The sequence below is a fragment of the Mixophyes fleayi genome, chromosome 4 (genome assembly GCF_038048845.1).
Source record: "Mixophyes fleayi isolate aMixFle1 chromosome 4, aMixFle1.hap1, whole genome shotgun sequence".
In the NCBI taxonomy this organism is placed as follows: Eukaryota; Metazoa; Chordata; class Amphibia; order Anura; family Limnodynastidae; genus Mixophyes; species Mixophyes fleayi.
The window spans coordinates 217,932,840-217,954,831 of NC_134405.1; the positions used below are offsets into that span (position 1 = coordinate 217,932,840).

General features: G+C 38.0%; 1 protein-coding gene across 1 annotated transcript in view; it reads left to right on the forward strand.

Moving 5' to 3' along the window:
* The window catches only part of PPM1H (protein phosphatase, Mg2+/Mn2+ dependent 1H), a 147,898-nt gene that overhangs the window by 35,347 nt on the left and 90,559 nt on the right, over window positions 1-21,992 (forward strand). The window contains exons 2-3 of the mRNA XM_075209342.1: window positions 8,234-8,399; window positions 11,589-11,933. Coding sequence (XP_075065443.1) covers window positions 8,234-8,399; window positions 11,589-11,933 — 511 coding nt within the window. The remainder of the gene's footprint in view (window positions 1-8,233; window positions 8,400-11,588; window positions 11,934-21,992) is intronic.

Here is a 21,992-nt window from a genome sequence, read left to right on the forward strand (position 1 = left end):
TATTATTTGGGTGTCTCCAGCGTCCTGGGTCAGAGCGCCGACCGGAAGCTGGCTACCGCGGGCCGGAAGTGAGGGGGAATGAGGTGCCGCTCGGGCCAGGAGCCGCGGCGGCGTCCACAATGTGCGGCCTCCCGGCAGTGGCTGAGTTGCTGGACCTCTCTGGACTCAGGTAACGTCCAATGATGGGGGAATCAGAGGGAGCCGCCTCTCTGTGGGGTTCCGGTGGACTGACCTTAGGATTGGTGATCAGTGTAGGCCGCTCTCGCTTGCAGCCAATTTGGGCGGTCTGTCTAGTGCCCAGAGAGAACTTGATGTTCCCCTCATATGCCCGGGGTATTCAGCCCAGTATATCTGGTGACTTTGTCGATCTTGTCGGGTTTGTAAAGGTATTTTCGGGGAAAAAAGGGAGTGGTATTGCCGGAGCTCCACTAAATGTGCTCTACTCAATATGGCGTCCAAGCCACGCCCCCACAAGCATTGTGTTTTAAAGAGATAGTATAGAAAAAGAACACATCAATATGTGAGGGATACTATGTACCAGCAACATCTGTATTTCAGGAGTGCTCCTGCTACAATTATTGTCCACATGTGCCAGCATGTCCTGATTGGCTACTAGGGGCCTGATTCATTAAGGATCTTAACTTAAACTTCTTATTTAAGTCTCCTGGACAAAACCATGTTACAATGCAAGGGGTGCAAATTAGTATTCTATTTTGCACATAAGTTAAATACTGACTGTTTTTTTCATGCAGCACACAAATACTGGATAGCTTATTTGTGCACTGAAATGTAAAGTTGATATTTGTGTGCTACATGAAAAAACAGTCAGTATTTAACTTATGTGCAAAACAGAATACTAATTTGCACCCCTTGCATTGTAACATGGTTTTGTCCAGGAGAGTTAAATAAGAAGTTTAGATCCTTAAAGTTCCAGATCTAGGGCCTGATTCATTGAGTTGCTTAGATTGTTTAGCTGTGAGATCTATGTTCATGCAGAGTGCCCCTACTTCATGAGTAAATTAAACAGCAGTAAGGGTGCTTTCTACCGTGAAGATCTTGAAACACATTTTCTGTTTTAGGAATTGGCTATTTTAATTTTGTTTGCCAGGTATAACTTTCAACATTTGAAGTAGTTTCTTTTGCTAAATAATTCCTGTTATCAAGTGGTAATTGTAAGCATTTTGATTTTGCTAAATTTAAAGCTCTTACAAATTATAGACGTTGTTTAGTCACTTGCTGACTAAATGCCATATTGAATTGGTGAAGTGATAGCTGGTTAATCCCATGCTGCCGTTTTAAAGTGACAGAGAGAAAATGGCATCAGGGCTCTCATGAGAGAAAGTGAGAGACACATTTAATTACGTTCCTGGCACCTAAATCGCAGGACATTGTGTTAAAAATGAATGCTATGTGTTTCATGACAGTATAGACATGAAATTGTGTGATGTCCCTGTATCATGTAGGAGGCAGGGCAGACAACTGTTGGATCCACAGAATGTAATAGAAGCACCTCTTTTTAGTTCCAGTTTACACTGAATCTTTTATATCGGGCAAATGGGGAGACAAATCTGGGTCTCCACCATGTAAAAATAAGAATAATAAAAAAAAACCATACAAAGCTTTTGCTTACAGCCCTAACCTTCCTTCATATTTAAAATAAGGTGCACAAATGTGGCATTGTTATACTGGCTAACTAGCTGGTAAATGAATGGGTTGCAAGCGTTCAGAAACGTAGCATCTTGAAAAATTGTCACTACCCGCCATATTTTTGCATATTTATCAATAGAACATGCTACAAAAACAACTCTTTCTCCCAAGAAAAACAAAATAAAATAAACTTAAAGTAGCAATTATACATAGAAGTTTTTTTTATTTAAATAGCAAGTTAAATACATTTTTAAGCATGAATTTTTTTTTTAGCCATCATCCTACAAATTTTCTCCTTTTCAAAATCTCTCTGGGTGTCCAGTATGGTTGCCAGACACACACACTCACAGCTCTCAGAATGTCATGTGAAGGCAAAGCTGCTTAGAGAAGACAGATATCAGGGGGGCATTTCAAAGACTCTACTCATTACATCATATGCCATGTTACTATGGTTGCCATGGTAATCATGACATTATGCAAACTCTGCAGAATTGTAACTGATTAATAGCAACCTTAAAAAAGAAAAACATAGAAAATGGTTATGTGAAATATCTATTTTTTTTATGGGATTGCTGCTATAATCAATAATATTTCCAGAAAGTAGTAAGATATTTTCCTTTTAATTTTCGTTTTAAAGGCTTGTTTTAGTTAGTAATGCTGTAAAAGAAAGTAATATGATTTAAGATTGTCTTTACATAGATAAATAAATGAGCTTAATAATAATTGCATAATGATCACAAATGTATTATAAAATTTGTAGTAATTTATAAGAAAATGTTCAAATGCTCCCAGAATACACACAATTTATGAAAATAATATAATTCAGAATTGCTGAAAATGGATGTGGGTAGAAAATGAAAACCAGCTGAAAGTAGAATCCACAAGCACTGGAGCATGAGATCCATATATGTAGTTAGAGTATATAATTTAAAACCATGACTCTTGTCTTGTGACTTAATGGAATGCCTGGGGCAACCTTTTGTGTACAGCTGTCGTGTTTCTGCCATCTGTATTGGTACAGGACATTATTGCATGGAAGAGGGCATCATTTTTCTCTTTTGCTGCTATCTGCACTGTTTAATTTTGTGGTTGAAGAGTATTGAATCAGTGAGCAGACCGCAAAATAAATGTAATCTCCCCCTCTAAGAATTTTAAAATTATAAATGTTTAGAAAGGATTCAGATATAAGAAGTATTCATTGTGATCATGGTACCAAGAAAATTTAATCTATGGAAAAACATAGACGACACAATATAAATGCCCATTGTCCTCTGCATGTTGTTATTTAGCAAAACAGTTGATAAGTAGTCTTTGCTCACTGGCAAAGATGTGTTTTAATGAAAAAAAATTATTATTGACAAAAAAAAAATCTAATATTGTCTATGGTGCATATCTATGGGCCTATATCTATATGTCTATGGGCCCTTATAAAATCATGCTATGGAGCCCACAAATGTAGTCTAGTTACGCCTAAATTAAATGATTTTGCAGGATATTCTGGTTAATTATTTCTCATCATATGTTTAGACATTCAATGACATGGTATCTATTATATTAATCATTATGTACTTGCCATATGATATTTTAACTTTACAATTAAAGTTTTGGAAATATCTGTTTGTAATCTATTTAATAAAATTAAGTTTGCATCAATAGCAATCCTTTCATGCCTATTCCTTGCTCATTTCTATAACATTTCCTTGCCCCAGCTGCTCACTATGTTTGACAACAGCTAGCGAAAAATAGAATTCATTACTATGAGTCAGACAGGTGACAGTGTCATTGTCTTTGAAGCCACCATATTATGTTGTTGTTGTTTTACTTTTGGACCAAAAATAAGGCTTGCTTATGCCCCAGTTTTACCATATTTCTGATACTGGAGATCTGGAACTCAGAAAATTTTTGTTTAAAGAATTCCAACTGTCACCTGGATTATCATGTTAGCTAGGAAATTAAATCTATACCTGGTATTTATGGACTGCAAAAACTTAATGAAGATTCAGATTTCTATTATGATGGTGTCAATTTATGGGAAGCACCTTTTCCTATTGATAAACATATCATTTGTATGTATTAAACATTGCAGTGTAAAAATGCATGTGTCTTACACTTGATGCAAATAACTGACTTCTGTTGTTCAAATGCAACTCTACTTGTTACTCCATTGCAAAGGTTATTGGATCCATTAACATTGATTTTGGGATACTTTATATTACTTTCCTGTTTGGAATTTTTAGTATTTAATTTGAGGCAGCACGGACAGGAACAGCTTGTAAATTGTTTATGTGGCCGGTGGGAGGAATAATCCTCAATACCCAGTTCTTAAAGCTGCATTACCACCTAGTAAAATCTGTTCTTTTAGTCTCACCATTAAAGAGATTTCAGCTTGTGAATGGTGCTCTTGCTCACTGCCCATCCCATATCCCACCCCACCTTCCCAATGCCACCCTGCCACAATTTTAAGTTGGCATAGTAAACTGTTCGGCAGCATTGGTTCTATTTGCTGGAAGAATAGGTGACTAAGGGATATTGCAGCTTTAAAGTCATTTTAATCTGCTGCTGTACAAAATTAATGCAGAACATTGTTTTGTAATATTGTGCCAAGTTTAATAACCATTTAAATGGGCTTTTAAAAACATTGCCTGTTTCTTTAGTTCTAAAAATTAGGTTTGGCCGAATAAGTGATATTGGAATTTCTAATTGTTTGTTTTAAGTTCACGCTTCATCAGTATATTGCCAGGTTTGGTTCCTGGTCATTGTGTAAAAGTTGCCGAACAAGTTATTACTTAAGTACTTCTCAGTCTAGCAGCCATTGTTTTTGTTAGGTCAGGATAAAATATTCTACTAGCAAATAATAGTATCTATTCTTCAGTGTGACTCATAAAATATAACTGATGCCATATTTATGAAAATCTCTAAGACACATTAAGCCTTCATTTAATCCTAAACATTACCCATATTTACATAAGCTCTACTGTCCAGATATCTATATTGCAATGTCTGCATTTGTTTCTGGCTTTTGTGTTGGACATTGTACCTGGGCTCCTTACTCCCATGACAACTATGTGACACTGGAAGGCATGAACTCTGTCAAACAATGTAAGTTTAATAGCTTCTAACTGGGACCAGCCACAAATGCCCAAACTGCTGTGGTAGCAGTAATATGATAGGTAGGTATGGGTATGGAAAGGTGAATAGGATAATGATAAAAACATGAATGCGGGAGAACACCAGAATTTGGGAGTCTCCCAGAAATTTCAGGAGAGTGGGCAAGTAAAATCTAACCCTCACCCTCAATAAAAAATGTTGCTCAGTGCCGTGAACATAGAGAACTTACAGTTATAAGGCTTAATCCATCACATAATTGTGGGGAATAAGGCCTAAATCATAACTGCAGTGTAAATATGGTACATCAAATGAATCCATTGATAAATTGAGCTGCTAAAGTGTAAAATGTGAAGTCAGAAAGTCTGTTGTGTGTGTATTCGATGACCGCACATCCCAGTGCTAGAAGATAGCAGTGTCACCTGTAGCAACTTCAAAGGCCCCTGCTGTGAGCTATATCCTGACACAAGTTAGTTTTTTTGACACCTGAATAGACTTTTTGGAACCATTCAGTATGGTGTCTGGCTTAAAGACCATGTGCTGACTTGGCTGTATTTTATATAGACAAGAATACTTTGGTTTTAAAATATGCCACTTAAAATCAATAAAAGTAGGGATCAACCACATATTCCTCAATAGCATGATGAAGGGCAGCTCATATGTCAAATTAAGAATTCTGCCACACAGAGATGAGTATAAACTCAAACGGACAACATGGACCTAGGCTTGTTTGGTATCGATAGATGGGTAAATTCATAGGGGATTTATTAATAATAAAATTGGGTCTGTGTGACGTTCCACAGAAAAGTTAGGTCACATAGTAGAATAGGGTAATAAATAGGGCAATGTGCAAATGGTGATTGAAAAAAGTGTCACAGACCACAGCCCCCCAGGAGGTGGGGAAAGGTGTAAAAGTGTCTTTAAAAAGCTGAGACCAGTAACAACAAATTGTCAGTCTTTTGGGAAAATCAATCCACATTGATAAGCTGTCCATCTTCCTAGCCAATTTCCCATGGCACCGTTTATACAACTCGTGTAAGTTATACTCTGAATGTAACCCTTTTATTTTAAACTGTTATGCTTGTGTATGTTATGTCAATAGTTTATTGTTGTTTATATCTGAATGCCCAGTACCTTTTGTATATTAAATCTATCATTTAATAAGTGGCATCCTTCATACTCTAACAATCCATTAGCATGTTAAGAAAATATAGCTCAACCAAGTTAACCATTTAAATTCCGGTGTGTGATTTGTTAACACATTTGACCAACAAGCCTAGTGTGTGCTTGCATTTATATTTGTGTAACAGTCTGGAGGTGTGACGAGTTATCCTTTTGATTGCTGGGGTGGGCTTTACTAACCTGTGGGTAGCCATAAGCTTTGTAAGCCAGTGTGTGCCAGTATATCTGGGTCCTATTGCCCGTATTCAATAGTATTTACAGATTGAACAATGACTCCAGATCAAGACATCTAAAATGGGGCCTCTTTTAAAGATTGTCCTATCTTTAGTCAGTAGAACATTGTCCAGAACACTGTGTGCTTGATGCTACAGTAAGCCAATATGTGGCTGCTTTCAGGTCACTTCTTTTTAAATGTTTAAGTTTTGCCAAGTATGCACAGTGTATGTGAGACTCTGTGATTCATTTGTAAGATGTTGTGCCAACCTTTATCCACATGCTGAGTCGACCTTCTGGCATAAAATAATGTTTTCTCATTTTGCTTAAATGCCTTTTTACATTGCTGCATTATTTTGCTTGGATATCTCAATACTATGGTCTTCCACGTTTTCTTATTGTGTGTATGTACTATAAACAGAAGATTTTCTTGCAACAAATTTGCAAATATTCCACAACATAAAGCAAAACTACTTTTTTTTTTTTTCAACTTCTTTTTGTTTTTTTTTAAAGGCCTATTCGCTAAGACTTTTGTGTATTTCAATGCAATTTTAAGATTTTTCAGACCATTTTTTAAAAATTTTTAAAGAACACCAGTGATTTTGTCCTATGTGGTCAAACCCATCAAAATTCATTCTTAGGGGTATGTTAGTAGGTCAGTTTTTCCCCTCCAACCATATTTAGAGCCTTTTTGAAAATGTTCAATTTAAAGAGCCGCTTAACTTAAATTTTAAAACGTAAGCTACTGATCTTTTGCTTGTGACCCTGACCACATCTCTGTTATGTAATGTGGCACCTTGCTTTGTTTTTGACCAAAGCTAGTGGCTGACTGATTCTGTGTCATGTTTTCTATCTCCTAGTCCTATGTATATTTTATGTTTCGTTAATCTAGGAACCTTTTGAGTCTACATGTATAAGACCTGAGGACATCTGAGTAGCAGTGTGGCTATTACACCCTAAGGGAAAGCTGTCTGCAGAAGCATAACCCACTTTTAGCTTCCCAGGTGTTGCTGAAGGGGACCTGTGGGACAGACGGAGCTGGCTGCTCAGTGGTTATAAAAATTAATATATTGCATGATGGTGGTCCTTGGGGGAAGGGGAATAAATTGGCTGTGCGATAGACCATGTGAAACTGGATTAAAAGCCATTTCTACCCCATCTTCAAATCTACTGTTCACAAACTTAGAGCAATACTTTTTTTCATACCTCTTCCTTTTTTTTTTTTTGTTTTCTATACCTGTGTGCTAGATATGTAGTCAATTACATCTAGCACATAACCAACTCCAGTATCCATCGGTCATTGCAAATAGTCAGCATCAACAACTTGAAGATCAGACTAGTCCCAGCTTTCCCTGGGCTGTACATTTTAAAGGAGCTTCTGGTTTCTAAAATGTTCTGCTTAAAGGCAATAATGGCCAATCAAGTCTGTATGAGTTTATATTATTTTTGCCCCTGTCTATGGTCATAATTTTCTCATACTTCCTGTCACTGTTCAGTCCTAGATTTGCACATATAGCATTGACTTCTGTCACACTCTTTAAAAGACATTCACTGTCAGCTAGCATCTTATCTAGAGCAGCTGAACTTCTAGTTCTGGCTTCTACTACATTATGTCATGTCGAAACGCACTCCTCTTAGTACATGGTATAGTGAATCGGTAAGCACTCACTGTAACCATAATGATGGCAGTGTGCTTTTTTTTATATAGTACAAGTCTTTTCTACATTATATGTTTTGCAGAAATGTTCTGTAACCTGTATTTGTTATGCTCCTAGCTTCTCAATTATTTTAAAGACTAAGAAAAAAATACTCTGTTCAGATGGGAGCTCATGTTAATAGTCCAGTTACAGTATAGCATTATACAGAAATCTAAATGTCACGGTTAAATGTTCATATAAATATTTTTTTATGCATTTTGATTGGTGGTAAGAAGTCCTGTATGCTTCAACTTCATCAATGAATGGCCTCTCCAATTAACAATGGTGAGCGCTTTATTAAGCATCCCACACTCACAATTAAAGGCTCTTCTTAGTATTTTTATAAATTCAGTAATAATTTACATAAATGTTTATTTCATATTTTACAGGGTGATAAATGCAGGTAAAAGCACACACAATGAGGATCAGGCAAGCTGTGAGGTGATGTTTGTTAAGAAGAAGACTGGAGTCCAGTCCACTCCCAACAAGACCTCTACAAACAAGAGAAGATCATCTCTACCTAATGGAGAAGGCTTGCAACTGAAGGAGAGTCAGGTAAGTGCCACATTGAGACTTGGAATGCGTCATGTTATGTGCAGAACGTGATGGGCCAAATATACCATTTGTATAATTGACAACATTTTAAAATGTAATTGGACACGTTTGCGGTGGAACAGGTGCAGTGAAATACATTGCACAGGGCAGTATCTATTCTAGATGGACATTCTTGCACTACACTCGTTATCATGTTGCATTACCTGAGCAAGCTTATAGCCCTCTTTAATAAGTAAATTATAATGCCAAGAAAATTAGAATAGAGAAGTGTACTCACTGAATAAGAGCTTGTACTCTGCTATTGATCAGAATTAAAAAATTAAAATATGTACAGGGATAAATCGTTAAAATTTGAAACTGTGTCTGGAAATTAGGGACAGTTATCCACAATCGGTTTGTTGCTGACAAATGGCATAACAAGAGACTTTTTTTATTTAATGAGAGCAGTCATTACTAGCAATAATACAGGCCTTTTAAAATGTATCTTTTTTTTGTCCTCAACAGTGACTTTATCATCACAGTTTGATTTATTCCTAAGGCCTTGTGCTCACAGGCGGTCATTTTACGCATTCATTTTAAGCATTGTTTTTAAAGCCTGTCAAATGCACCTTGATGCATATAGTCCAAATATGATGTAAGTAAATGCACCTATAGCTACATAGACAAACACACTTTCTGGCACGTATTTGTTTCGCTTTGCGTCAGTTTGGATGATGTCTGCAGAATTTAAAGGCATTAACTCTATAAAATATAAAGGAGTTCTATGGAATGACTGATTAAATATATAGTACACTGTGCTGCAGGGAGGCTTCTAGAAAACACTTCTAATGCTGTTTAAAAGAGAGGACAAAATACAAGGTTCTGTCTATACTTTGAAGTAGCGTTTCTCATCACGTATGAGCCTTTAAGATCTGCAGTCAGGGAGCTTCATTCCTTCAAATATTTTCTTATGCTTTTGTTTTTAAACATATTACGCTGCAATGTACATTGAGGGGATCATGATATAAATAACATACAGTGACATGAATTATTTTTTTGCGTCAGTATGCAATATATAAAAATATTATTTAACATACAGAAATGTCCAGGTTCATTCTGTCATCCAAGAGTGAAAATGTTTCTCTGGAAGGTTCATCATGAGCTATTTTACATTTTGTCATTTTAATACCTTTCATTTCTACAGTAACAGTTCCATACACTACACATTGTCACCTTCTTTAATCTCCAATGCCTTTATTCATAGTAATGTAGCTGAATGTCCCAGTGTCATGCAAATTGCTGGTTCCAGTACGCTGGCTTCCATTCTACTACAATGCTTTTTTTTCCCCTGGTACAAATTAACTGATTAAGTACACAGATGAAATTGCATTCCTTAACTAGTGAAGCATGCATTGAAATAGCAGCCTGAGAAATTGAAATAGGAACCATTTATTCATGACAATTAACTGAAATATTAAAATTAATTTTGCTATAGTATAGGTTGGTAATTTTACAATAGAACATTTTGTATTGCTAGAAACACAGTGGTCTTGGAAACCCAGCATTTAATTATTTGCCTATAACCATTACAACATCTGTACCGCTAAGGTGAAAATATTAATGTAGTAAGGAGGAGATTCAATTTGCCGCTTGGTGTCCCCGGAACGTCCGCGAGCCCGTCTTGCATCAAGATCAAAATAGACCAAAGCAGACTGTCTAGTTGGATATTCTGTGTCAACACAAGTTGTCAACTTTCCCCTGGGAATTTAATATACTTTTGGAGAGGCTTATTGACATATATGTCTAATGTAAAACAATATATTTTAATCATATTTCAGTGCTGTAGCTTCTATAAAGCTATTACTATTACTTGCTTGGTTTACCAAGCACTAGAACATCTTTGTCTTGGTCTCTCTCCCATAATTCCATGATTGTTGCTATAAAAAGAGAGAGTGAGGCAGCATGATATGAGGGTGGGTAGTGTAATTCTCTAAAGTAGTTTGATAAAATAATCATGTTCTCACTACCATAACATAAAGTGACTTTATTAATTATCCTAGTGTCCTAGTTTGTGTAAGGAATGAAAAGAGTGCCTGTTTAGTTGTTTTGTCTCAAGCAGCAAAGTGATTTGGCCCACTGCTGGGTAACCCTCACATAGAACCCTGCCAATTTTATTCTATTGTGAAAACATTAAAATGCACCTTGGGTTGTTTTCTGTCTGCATCTAATATCATTGGGGTATACAGTCCCCTTAATTTGCCCATAATTTATACAGAGTGATGACTAACATAAAACAATGAACATATGAATTTTCCTGTATTAGCCTTAATTAAGGAAACACTTTTGATGTTTAGAATGCAAATATTTTACGATACTGCCATCTATGGAAAGTTCGGAGATCTTCTATTTAAACTATGAGGGTCAAAATAAACACAATTTTCAGTCCAACCTTTGGGCAAAGACCATACAATGAAGCTGCTCTTTAGTAAATCAAAGAGGAGTATTGTAGTAAAAATATTGTACAAAGGGGCAGGATCTTAATACCAACGGATTCACACATTTCAAAATAAAAGTAGAACATAACACCAATGTTACAATCATACAAAACCTTTATTTAGTAAATGACTACAACTTCCCAAAAGTATGTTCATCAAACTACAAAATTCTGGGCAGAAAAAAACATGTGTCATAAATATTCACTATTGAAACACTACTTTTTGTAAATGCACCGCTTGGACAATCACGTGACTGCCTGAACCACTCTTGCACTTTTAGTCCACATCTCCTAATGAGCTTAGTATGTTGTCTGTTGAGAATGTTGGCATCTGCCTCCATAATCCTCTCTGAACACTGAAGGAAAGAGGCATCCGATGTAGGGCTGGAAATGACAGTGGACTCTTTGACTAGAAGAGTGTCAAGTCCAAATTAATCTAGAGTCCGCTATCATATTTAGCTATGTTTCAGAGGTTGCCCAGCAGAGATTTCACCTAATTAAATAAAATTACTGTGGTCTTGCTAAATTGAGCAAGTCGCCGTGGTTCCTGGAGTTGAACCCCTGCTGAAGTTCTTGTTTGGGGAATTGAGGAGATATAAAAAATACTGTGTTGTTAAAGCCATTTAAGCAAATAAAATGTTTGAGTTGAAAGTTCCTTTAATGTCATATGCCTTAAAATATCTTTTTTAGAAATTGATCTTTTTGTTTAATCTCAGGAGGTGGATGGAATAACATTTCAATATTGGGCATTATTTGATGGACATGCTGGAGCAGGAGCTGCTGTTGTAGCATCAAAGCTTCTTCATCACCACATCTCAGAGCAACTACAGGACACTGTAGACATACTGAAGAACTCAGCGGTTTTACCTCCAACCTGTTTAGGGGAGGATCCAGAAACGTCTTCCTCCAATAGCAGGACTCTGACTAGAGCTGCATCATTACGTGTAGCTACTGGTGCACCAGGATCACCAAGCACACCTCAAACACGTTTCTTCACAGAGAAAAAAATTCCACATGAATGTCTCGTCGTTGGAGCTCTTGAAAATGCATTTAAGGAAATGGTAAGGAAAAAAATATTTACGTTCTAAATTTTATTCTTTCAAATACAGTCTGTTTTCCTAAAAGTTTGGAGGTAGACCATAAAGTGATCTCTTTATTTTAATTTTCCCTGTGCATTACTTTTATGTTGGCACCGTAGATATAGCCACATGTAAATTAATATGTACAAGTACGCGTAATTAAATTAAACTATTTTCTTGTGGGAGTTACGACATTTGGAATACATCTACCTGGCAAAATGCCAACACCAATAGTATGGAATAATGAAAAATGTATGATTACTATGTTGTTCAGAGTCAATATTATACATTTTTACAGTCGCACCACCATTTTATGTCCTTCAAGGGAAGTGGGAAATTGGTATAAAATTCAGGGCGGTGGAAAATGAGGAAACAGTCTAGAAACAACCGACACGTCAAGTAAAATAGAGGATACACGCTAGGTAATCTATCAAACCTTTTCTAGTCCTGTATACTGTATATACAGAATTTTGTAACATTTGCCCTAACTTCTTTAGTGTACAGAACACTTGCAGTGATACTATTGTACATCCTTCAGACAGTACAAAATACTTTCTTCTGTTCTAAAATGCAAGGAGAAATAGTTTAAGATAAGCAAATTGATCCATTGGCAACAAGGAGCTCACTTCTATACATTTGGCAATGGGGGATCATGTTCTTGGAGTGTAAAATCTGTGAATTTAGGATGGAGGGTTTGACTGTATGTGGAAACTGGGGCGGCTGTCTTATGGAATTCATTTTGAGTTTCATTTAATTTAATAATGATAATTAATGTGATGCTACTTTTGTTTATGTAACAATTGAAAATTCAACAGGGTGCTAGAAGTTTGATATGTCTTCCCTAAATGGAAATTCACTATTTAATAGGTGATAGTGGACGCCTTCTAATAGCAGCTCTGCAACTTAAAAAAAAAAAGCGGTATATTTTAAAAAGAATTTACTATCCCTCTGCAACCTGTTCGGGCACACTATAGCCCCCTTTCTGGCAATAAGATTAACATAGCAAAATCCAAAGCCTTACTGCTCCAACCCTCCCAGCAAGATTCCCTGTCCCGGATATCCCCACCATTCAAAAAAGCCTGACTAAATTTATTTGGAACAACAAGTCTCACAACTGCCCACGACTCAAGGGGACAGAGGGTTTTCTTACATTCAAAGCGTATTATTGGGCAACTCAGCAGAATTGTAGCCTCTTTCGCTCCCCCCTCCTGGCCTCCCTCTCTTGGACAGATAACAAATACAGATTTCTCCAACTCAATATGTTCTCTGGTATATTGAGCCTGCTATTCCAGTGAGCCCTACTCCCCTATGCTGGCCTTTGTGTCAAATTTCGCGACCTCGAACCCAGATTTTTTGAGTATCTTTAACTCAGGCATTTCATACAATATCTCCTATCGGGCAGGCCCCCTCACTCCGCCTCCCCATTTAATATGCTTTTGTCATTCTTTACCCTTGCAAAGAGGAGAAGTCTCTTCACTTTGTTATCCTCCTTGACAGTCTATTGGTCTCGAAACAGGCACGAGATGGAGTGGGAGAGAGATCTGGAACCTTCCCTGGGGGAGGATTACTAGGAAGCTATTAGAGCCCAGATATTCTCTAATTCTATTTCCACCCTGATTAAAGAAATAAAAACATATAAAGTGCACTATAAATGGTAGCGCATGCCTGATACACTTGCTAAAATTTTCCCTACCACTTCTTGGGTTGGTGGTTCGACTCTGGACAAATTGGGACATATTTGCATATATGGTGGACCTGCCCGAAGATTTTCTCTTTCTGGGATAAAGTCCAGGCCCTTCTCTCTTCCCTCCGTGTCCAGTTTGGAAAGATCCATAGTCCACCCTCCTTTGCCATCCTATTCCAGATATGGACTATACTCCGTTAAGCCAGCTAGCTTCCCATATTCTTGCTGCTGCCGATGTCTCATCGCTAAATCCTGGAAGAAGACTGATACCCCTCCCCACACACCCATGTCTCTCCACTGAAATCCTCCATTTGGTTCTAGGGTAGGATGGAAAAAATCACTCCCTACACTTCTCCTGACCCACTAGCTTCTCCCTCTCAAAAGCCCTTCTATTGCTCCTTTCCCTCATGATTAATTAATGCCCAACATCCATTTTTTGTGATGACCACCCATACCCCTCCTCCCCTACATACTAGAAGCTTTGGTATTGGTTCAAGTTCATAGTAATACACAATGTAAAACGGATAATTAACAGAGCCGCAAGTGTCTCTATTCTTTACTGTTAGGCATAGCAGAAAATACCCAGCAATTGGTAGAGCAAAATGCCACCCAAAAATGTATCTTGGGTGTTCTCAAATTCAAGGTAAGAAATACCTGGCAACCTGGCCCCAACAAGACATGGAAAAAAACACTGATCTTTTTTAATCTATGAAGTCTATAAGCACTTAAGTGGAAAGATGCTAACTCCACCCACAAGCCCCTATGTTTTGCTCAGGAAGCAGCTTGAAAACTATTTGCTGCCTTTAAACCATGTATGCAAATTGTGCCAGATTTATCTTTCTTGTGTAACATCCCTTTACTCCAGCACTCTAAGGGTTGCTACGGAATATGTACTGTGTGTAAGTGCTTCTTCTCACTTCTCTCATTAGTGCAATACCTCCATATGAATTTTCTCAGAGCTTGTGGGGATGTGGATAGTGGGCTCTACCACCAGGGGACGACTAGGGCAACCTCTTGTATCTAACACAAGGGACACGTTGGGTATGTACACACAGATAAATGATTTTCTGTAAAGGCCACTTCTGCACATTAAGGGGTAAGGCATGCAGGTAATGAGTAGGAAATGGGTGGCAGCCACAAGCAAATAGACATAAGCAATTCAACAGGAGAATAGCTTTCAATGTGAATCAAGCGAACAAGGAAGATATCAACACAGTAAGCAATATGACAGTGTGGGTTCATGCGCATATATGTCACATCACACTGACACTTGCACACAGACTTGGCCACATTCCTATGGCTAACTAGACTAAATACTAGACAATGTAATATCGCAGTTCTACACTTTTTGAGTGCCAATACTGCATTTAAACATAGTTGTCTACTATGGGTAAAAAGGAAAGTCCTGTGAAAACAGATACAACTCCCGAAATAGTTGTGCCGTCTCCCAAAACTCACTTATGTGTAGGATTCTCTATTGTCCCTTCATGGATCTGTGTAACTAGGCTTAGATATGTGAGGTAGGTGTTTGTATGGCTCTATTCTAAGGTCAAATGTATCTGTCGATTGATTGCAGTCCTCTCTTCTCATTCTCAATTCACCAAGGTCTTGAGCCTCCTACTCTCGGCATGCTCTCACTTTAGGTGCTCATATAACGGGTACTTACAGGGCTCTTTATCTCTGCAGTCAGATAATTCCCCACATTCAGAGAAAGGTTCACTTCCCTGTTTCTGAGCTCTTCCATGTCTACAATTTCTCTACTCCCAAAAAAACTCTTGCCGACTGCTTCTAGGCAGGGCCAAGCACCCGAGGCTGGAACCAAATTAAGTGCCGGCAGGGGTGGGTAGGTTGTGTATATCTACTATATAAATGCCTAGTGGCGTGTGTGGGAAAAAAAAACCAAGCTGCTGCGCCACCTGCTGGGCAGAGTTATACACTGACCTATTTATTTCTTGAAGGAGAAGTGACAGTTGGGAGTGGTTGGTGGTTGCAGGATGAGGTGATGGAGAAAAATGATGAGGTGGTGACATGTGGACAAAACCACGTTAAAAAAGGGCGCTTGCGTCGGGAAGTAACGCTCTTCCCCTGAGGAGGCCTGGGCTAGGCTCAATTGCATGTTATGCTGTTAGCTGCTTGCTGTCACTGTAGTGCTTCCATGGCACGCAGTAATCTCCTTACTGAGGAGATCTCGTGAGACTGAGTCTCACTCTCACGAGATCTCCTCATTAAGGAGATAACTGCGCACCACAGAAGCACTACAGGGAGTGACAGAAGAATGCCTGCAGACAGGACGGATCAGGAATTGGAGGTAAGCGGGAGGGCTCACGGGAGGGAGGGGGGCTCACAGTTGAGGGGGAGTGGGGCTCACAGTATCCTTAGCCCAGGGGCCTCCATTCCCTTAATCTGGCTCTGACTATTGTGTGTGTGTGTGTGTGTGTGTGTGTGTGTGTGTGTGTATATATATATCAGTACATTGTGTGGACCAGTATATATTGTGTGTGTTTGAGTGGCCCAGTGTGCATATATTGTGGATGGGGGCAGTGTGTATGTGGGGGCCAATGTATATAGCGTGTGTGTGGATGGGGGGGGCAATGTATATAGCGTGTGTGTGTGGATGGGGGGGGCAATGTATATAGTGTGAGGGGGTCAGGATATTAATATAATGTGTAAGGGACAGGGGATGTTAATGTAATGATGGAGCGCTGGTTGGGGGATAATTTTGGGTGCTATTTTATTTGTGGGTGGTGAGGCAATTTATTAGTGGGGCCTCTGAAGTTCAGATGGGGTGATTGGCCCTTTAATTTAATGTTGAGGTGGTTTGAGAGCTATTAATTGAATGTGGGGCTGTTTGGGAAAAATGACATCTATTTATTATATGTGATTATGAATTATTTAATGCCTGGGATGGTTGTGGGAAATGGTTATATTTATTAAATGTAAATGCTATTTAATTTATTGCTGGGTGGGGCTGTTTGGTGGGAGGAAAATAGGTTTGTTAAATGGGAATACTATTTAATTTTGGAGGGAAATAGGTCTATTTATTAAATGTGTTTGCTATTAATTTAATGTCGGGGTTAGTTGAAGGAAAGTAGATCTATTTATCAAATGTGAATACTATTATTTTAATTTTTGGCTGGAGTGAGGCTTTATGAAACATGGGTGTTATGTTGATAAGTTTCTAAGTTTATGCTTCATGAACCCATTTTTTTTTCCAAATAGAATCTCCAACATTCCAGGATCCAGAGAAGCAGGAACTGATCAAAAGACACCAGCAGCCGGTAAGAGTGCCCTATGTATAGGGACGCACACCGAATATAGAGTCTTTCCCTCCCCCTCTTTCCCACCTTTCTAGTCCTTTTCCCCCTAACAAAAATAAATTAAAAAATCCAGTAGTCTCTTCTATTCTTTTTATATCTCTATACTTACATGGTCTCTTTATGGGTCGGGTTTGTCTTTCACTTGTAGCTATGTATACTAGTTCTTCAAATGTTAGCTTATGTTTGTTACATGTTGGTCTATGTAAGATATACTTATTTATGTTATTTTGCAACTCAAATTCCGGATATTTAATAACATTGATTGACCTGTAATTTTTTTTACCTGCTGTCATAAATAAAAAAGTTAAAAAAACAAAAAAAAGACACCAGCAGCCACAAGTGGTGAAAGTGACAAGAACTGGTAGGAGAGAGGAGGACAGTCTGCCAACTATCCTGAACCTGTTGGAGCAGTCCTAAATTTGGGTGACTGTCTCGCTTAGTCAGGATTTGGTCTGACTTCATGGAAAGTTGAGGTATGTCCCGCTTCACAGTGTACTGCTTGTGAAGGCAGAGATGCATGCACCTAACAGTAGTGTACACAGTGTATTTGTCTAAAATGATAACCATGTTATATCATAGGGCACCCCCCCCTGTCTAAAGTACCCCGGGCTCTCCAGAGCCTGAATCCAGCTCTGGGCCAGGGTGTCAGATTGACACCTAATGTTCTGCTCCTTCTACTAGTAACACCACTCAGATTATTTGTTTTAGGTTAACCCTAAAACAAATAACCCTATTAGTATATAGTCCAATGCAAAAACAAGCCCATTTGCTGGCAAAAACATCATGTTTTAAAGCAAAAGGACTTTTTGCATTTTTATAAATTAGCCCCTGTGTTCAGTACTGTAATAGAACATTATATAATCTATTGCTATAATATGATTTATACCCAATTATAATCAGCCAAGTATGTAAAAAAAAAGAAAAACAAAAGTGCTGTAGGGAGAAGTAACATATAAAATAAAAGCAATATAAACTGAGAGTTTTTTTTTATTTTGTTTTCATTATTTAAGATTTATCATTTATAATTATTATTTATTACTGGGTTAAGCAACACTAAAATAGCCTCTTTTTATATTTATAAATATATATTGTATCAAAGATAACTGTTCACCTTTAAGGATGGGTTGCTACTTATGGGCCAGTGATAGTTTTCCAGCCAGCCCCTGCTTGTGCACAATGTACCTTGTACCCATGTACATTGACAGCACAGCCTGAGGATAAAAAAAAAAAATCTAAATCAAATGCTGATTTGTTTCCTCGACTTTTTAACAGTGTAAATTGGTACCTCTACACTTGGAAGGCCTAGCTGATTACATGGTACGTTAAATATTGGTGGTCTCAGTAAATATGTAACACATACTTGCCCACTCTCTCGCAATGTCTCACTCCTGGGAGAGCAGTCCATTCTCCTGCACCCTGACTGCTTTCTAGTGAAGTGGGCATAATCTGGGCCTCAGATGCGATTCACATCAAATTGTCATTTTGGTCATGCCCTGTGGCAAAATGACACGGTTGCATCATGGGGAGGGGGCCAAAATGGCATAATTGACCCTGCCCCGTCCCCCTCCGTCCTCGCGTTTCACCTCTGCTTCGGAATCTCCTGGAGATGTGTAAAAGTGTGACAGAATACTCTGGCACTAATTCTGTCACACTTCTACACTAGGAATATCACTGACTGGTATTAGCGCTACTAACCTGAGAGGCGCGGAGTCTAACACACCACCGGTGTTCACCAGGGACCCCCGCAAGGGGGTTTGGGCTTTGCTGCGTGCAATGTGCATGTCACGGTTCTCCCAGGAAGTCACCAGTGCAGTGATTTAGAGGGTAGTCAGACAGGCCGAGTCGAAACCAAGGAAGTGAGGTACCACGGAGAGTAGGCAAGAGTAGTCAGGAACGGTCCAAAGGTCAATACCAGTGCAGGCAGCGAAGTACAAGGGATATCCGGAAGAGAGGTCAAACAAGCCAAGGAGTCAAATACACAGGAGGTCAGGAACAGGAATACAAACTAAATGCTGGAGCTGGTTAGAACCAATACTCTGGCACTAGACATGTGTCAGAGGCTGCTTTAAGTACTCTAAGGTGCCTCCTGATAGGGTTAGGGAGATTTAGGCGGTAAAGACATGCTGGCTGCAGACAGGTGAGTAGAGAAAGAGTTCTGCTGCTAGGCAACAGGATGAGGATTGCGGAGAGAAGGTGTCCGTCTGCGGCGCCTGTGGAGAGCGCGGAGACGGCACCTGACAGGTTTGAGGTACCAGTGATCAGTTCAGATGAAAATCAGAAGAATACTTACATGCTCACACAGCTCATCTTTTATACAGTGCCGAAATAGTCTATTTTTAGAATCAGGATGTACTCTATTTACACAAACATGGATTTACATGTCACTAATGTCACAAAAAAGCAAGAATAAAAAGTATTAACTAACAATTTGAGATCCTGGTTGGAAAGATAATATAGAATAATAACTTTGGCTGTAATAACAAAGCCACTAATATTTATACTATATTATCTGTACAGTGCTGCTGAATTGTTTGGCACTCTATAAATGAATGATGATGAAATGGTAAGTATGAAGTTCATTGAATACTGCATTCTGACCAATATTCTAATAAATTATCTTGGAAATATGTCTTGCACAAATGTTTTTTTTTTTGTTTTTTTTCTATAGCCTCAATGCATATTTACTGTTTGAAGCATTTTGCTGAAGACACAAATACAAAACAATGACCGTTACCTGCAACCGTTATTTTTTAGTTTTCATTATTTACTTAGTGCCTCCCACAGCTCTTGTCATTTTATTCTGCTAGTTTGCTAACTGCAGCAAATTGGATAATTGTGCAAAAGGGATTAACTCCCCATTAAGTCAGCTTTGCTGCAAAAGTACAATGGCGTGGGTTTCTAATTTACTCGTGGATGTAAATATTGTTGCAAAAATGTACAATGTATATCTATGGGAGAGATGCTGGCAGACTCTTAGTGAATGCATTATTTATTATTTTTTTTATTTATAAAGCATCTGTCATATTACACAGGGCTGTACAGAGAATATGGAATGATTCACATCAGTCTTTACCCCATTGGAGGTTAAACACCCACCCAACCACCCCTGTATAAAGGTCTATTCCTGTTAGATGTTTTACATATAACACGCTGAAACTCAAGGTAGAGTAATCAGCTCAAATAAGTGTAATCTAACAGGCAGGGCTGGGTAGTTAACAGGTAGAGTGCTGACAGCAGCTATTGACAAAATGCAAAGAAAGATACTCTTCGGGATGAAATGAGTTTGATAAGCCGTACTTTACTATTTGTGGAGTAGATTCATTTGAAGAGGTGTTTTCTGGGGAAAAGATGGTAAGATCTATAAATATCGAGCTAACTGGGAATCTAGAGATGAGGTTTAAAATGTTGGTAGGCCGAAGATTTGTAGATGCCTGAAAGAACCTTTAAAGGATAAATCCACCGTTAAATTGTATTTAAAATATTTTTTGTGTTGAGGATATTAAATGAATGTAAGAACCTTATCCAGCTCTGACGATGAGCTGTGGGTTATTTGGCACTACTCATTAACCATGACCTATATCTCTAGAAGTGTTTCTTTATTTTACCATGTCATGTCATGGTGGTTGTGTGCTTCATGCACTTAACTGTGACTGCAGCAATAATGGACATGAAGAAATGTAGGGATCTGTTCAGTAAAGTAAGGAGCATAAATACCAAAGCCAGTCGGCAATTTATTAAGCTGCAGCGATTATGGTGATCACAGATCTTTACAATCGTACAGAACAAATTATTTTTTATTATTTTTTTATTATTTTACATTATAAAACATTATGTTTTCACATACAAAGTCACGTCTCACCTTCCACTATTAATTCTATCACTGTTATTAAAATAATAAAAAAAAATAATAAAAAATAATTTTTTTCACTCCCCCTTTATTTTTCCTGTTTCAGGTCTTCAAAGAATATGATACCAATCTCATATTAATAACACTTATCTTTCACATGTGGTTACGTTTGATCACTCTATTCTCAATATTTGACTACTCTTTTCAATGGTTCTAGCATCAGATCATTATGATCTATTAGCATGACACACAAATATTATTTATACTTACCGTAAAATAGATTTAAAAACATTTTTATATACATTTCCTTATTATTATCCATATGACCAGATTTCTTAATAATCAGAATCTTTGCATATAATGGAGTATATAGAATATGCAAGGGTTTACTATTGTTAGCATTTATATATCCATGAATCTATAGGAACAGCTAACCAATATTATTCTTATTAATAATATGATTGGAATCTCTTTTCTGATAGTATTTATTCTTTGACCACATTTGACAAAGTTTCTGACAAAATCAGCATATATAACAGTAAGAACTGCAGCTGTTTGCTTCTATTCCTAGTCTTTTCATTATCCTTGCATCATAGCGATTTGGGGGCGGGGCCTAATCGCTCTAATTCCCCTCCATTGACTAAGGCACATGTCCATCAATGCCACTCATGCTGTGGCGTGATTGGCTGAACCTTAAGCGTCATTTCAGGGGCTGATCTGACTGACTATTTAAGACATACGAACAAGAGGCTCTGGTTAGCCTTGATAAAGCTGTTCAGCGAAACGCGCATTGGCGTTTCTTAGCTCAGTGTTCATAATATGTAATATCATCTACTCACGCTCTCACTATTCTCTCCTACCCTTGATTGACCAATTAGCGGTTTTAGAATACATAGGGCATTTAGGGAGAAATAGTGTAGGATATTTAGCGTTACTACCATCAGGGTTCTCACGCTGTTCCCTGAGTCTATTCAACAAACACACCTTGTTTTCATATACAGACCTCTAGGAGACTTACTATCAGAGTTAGTAGATACAGGACAAACCTGAGATTTTCTATACCAGCGACCACTAGGGGGACTGCTTCTAAAGGTTCATTGGCATTTCTCCCAAGTTACCCTTTACTATTTAATAACTAACTATACAAATAGGGGCTCACTCTGAAATGTTATTCAATCTCCTAATATTTTTGA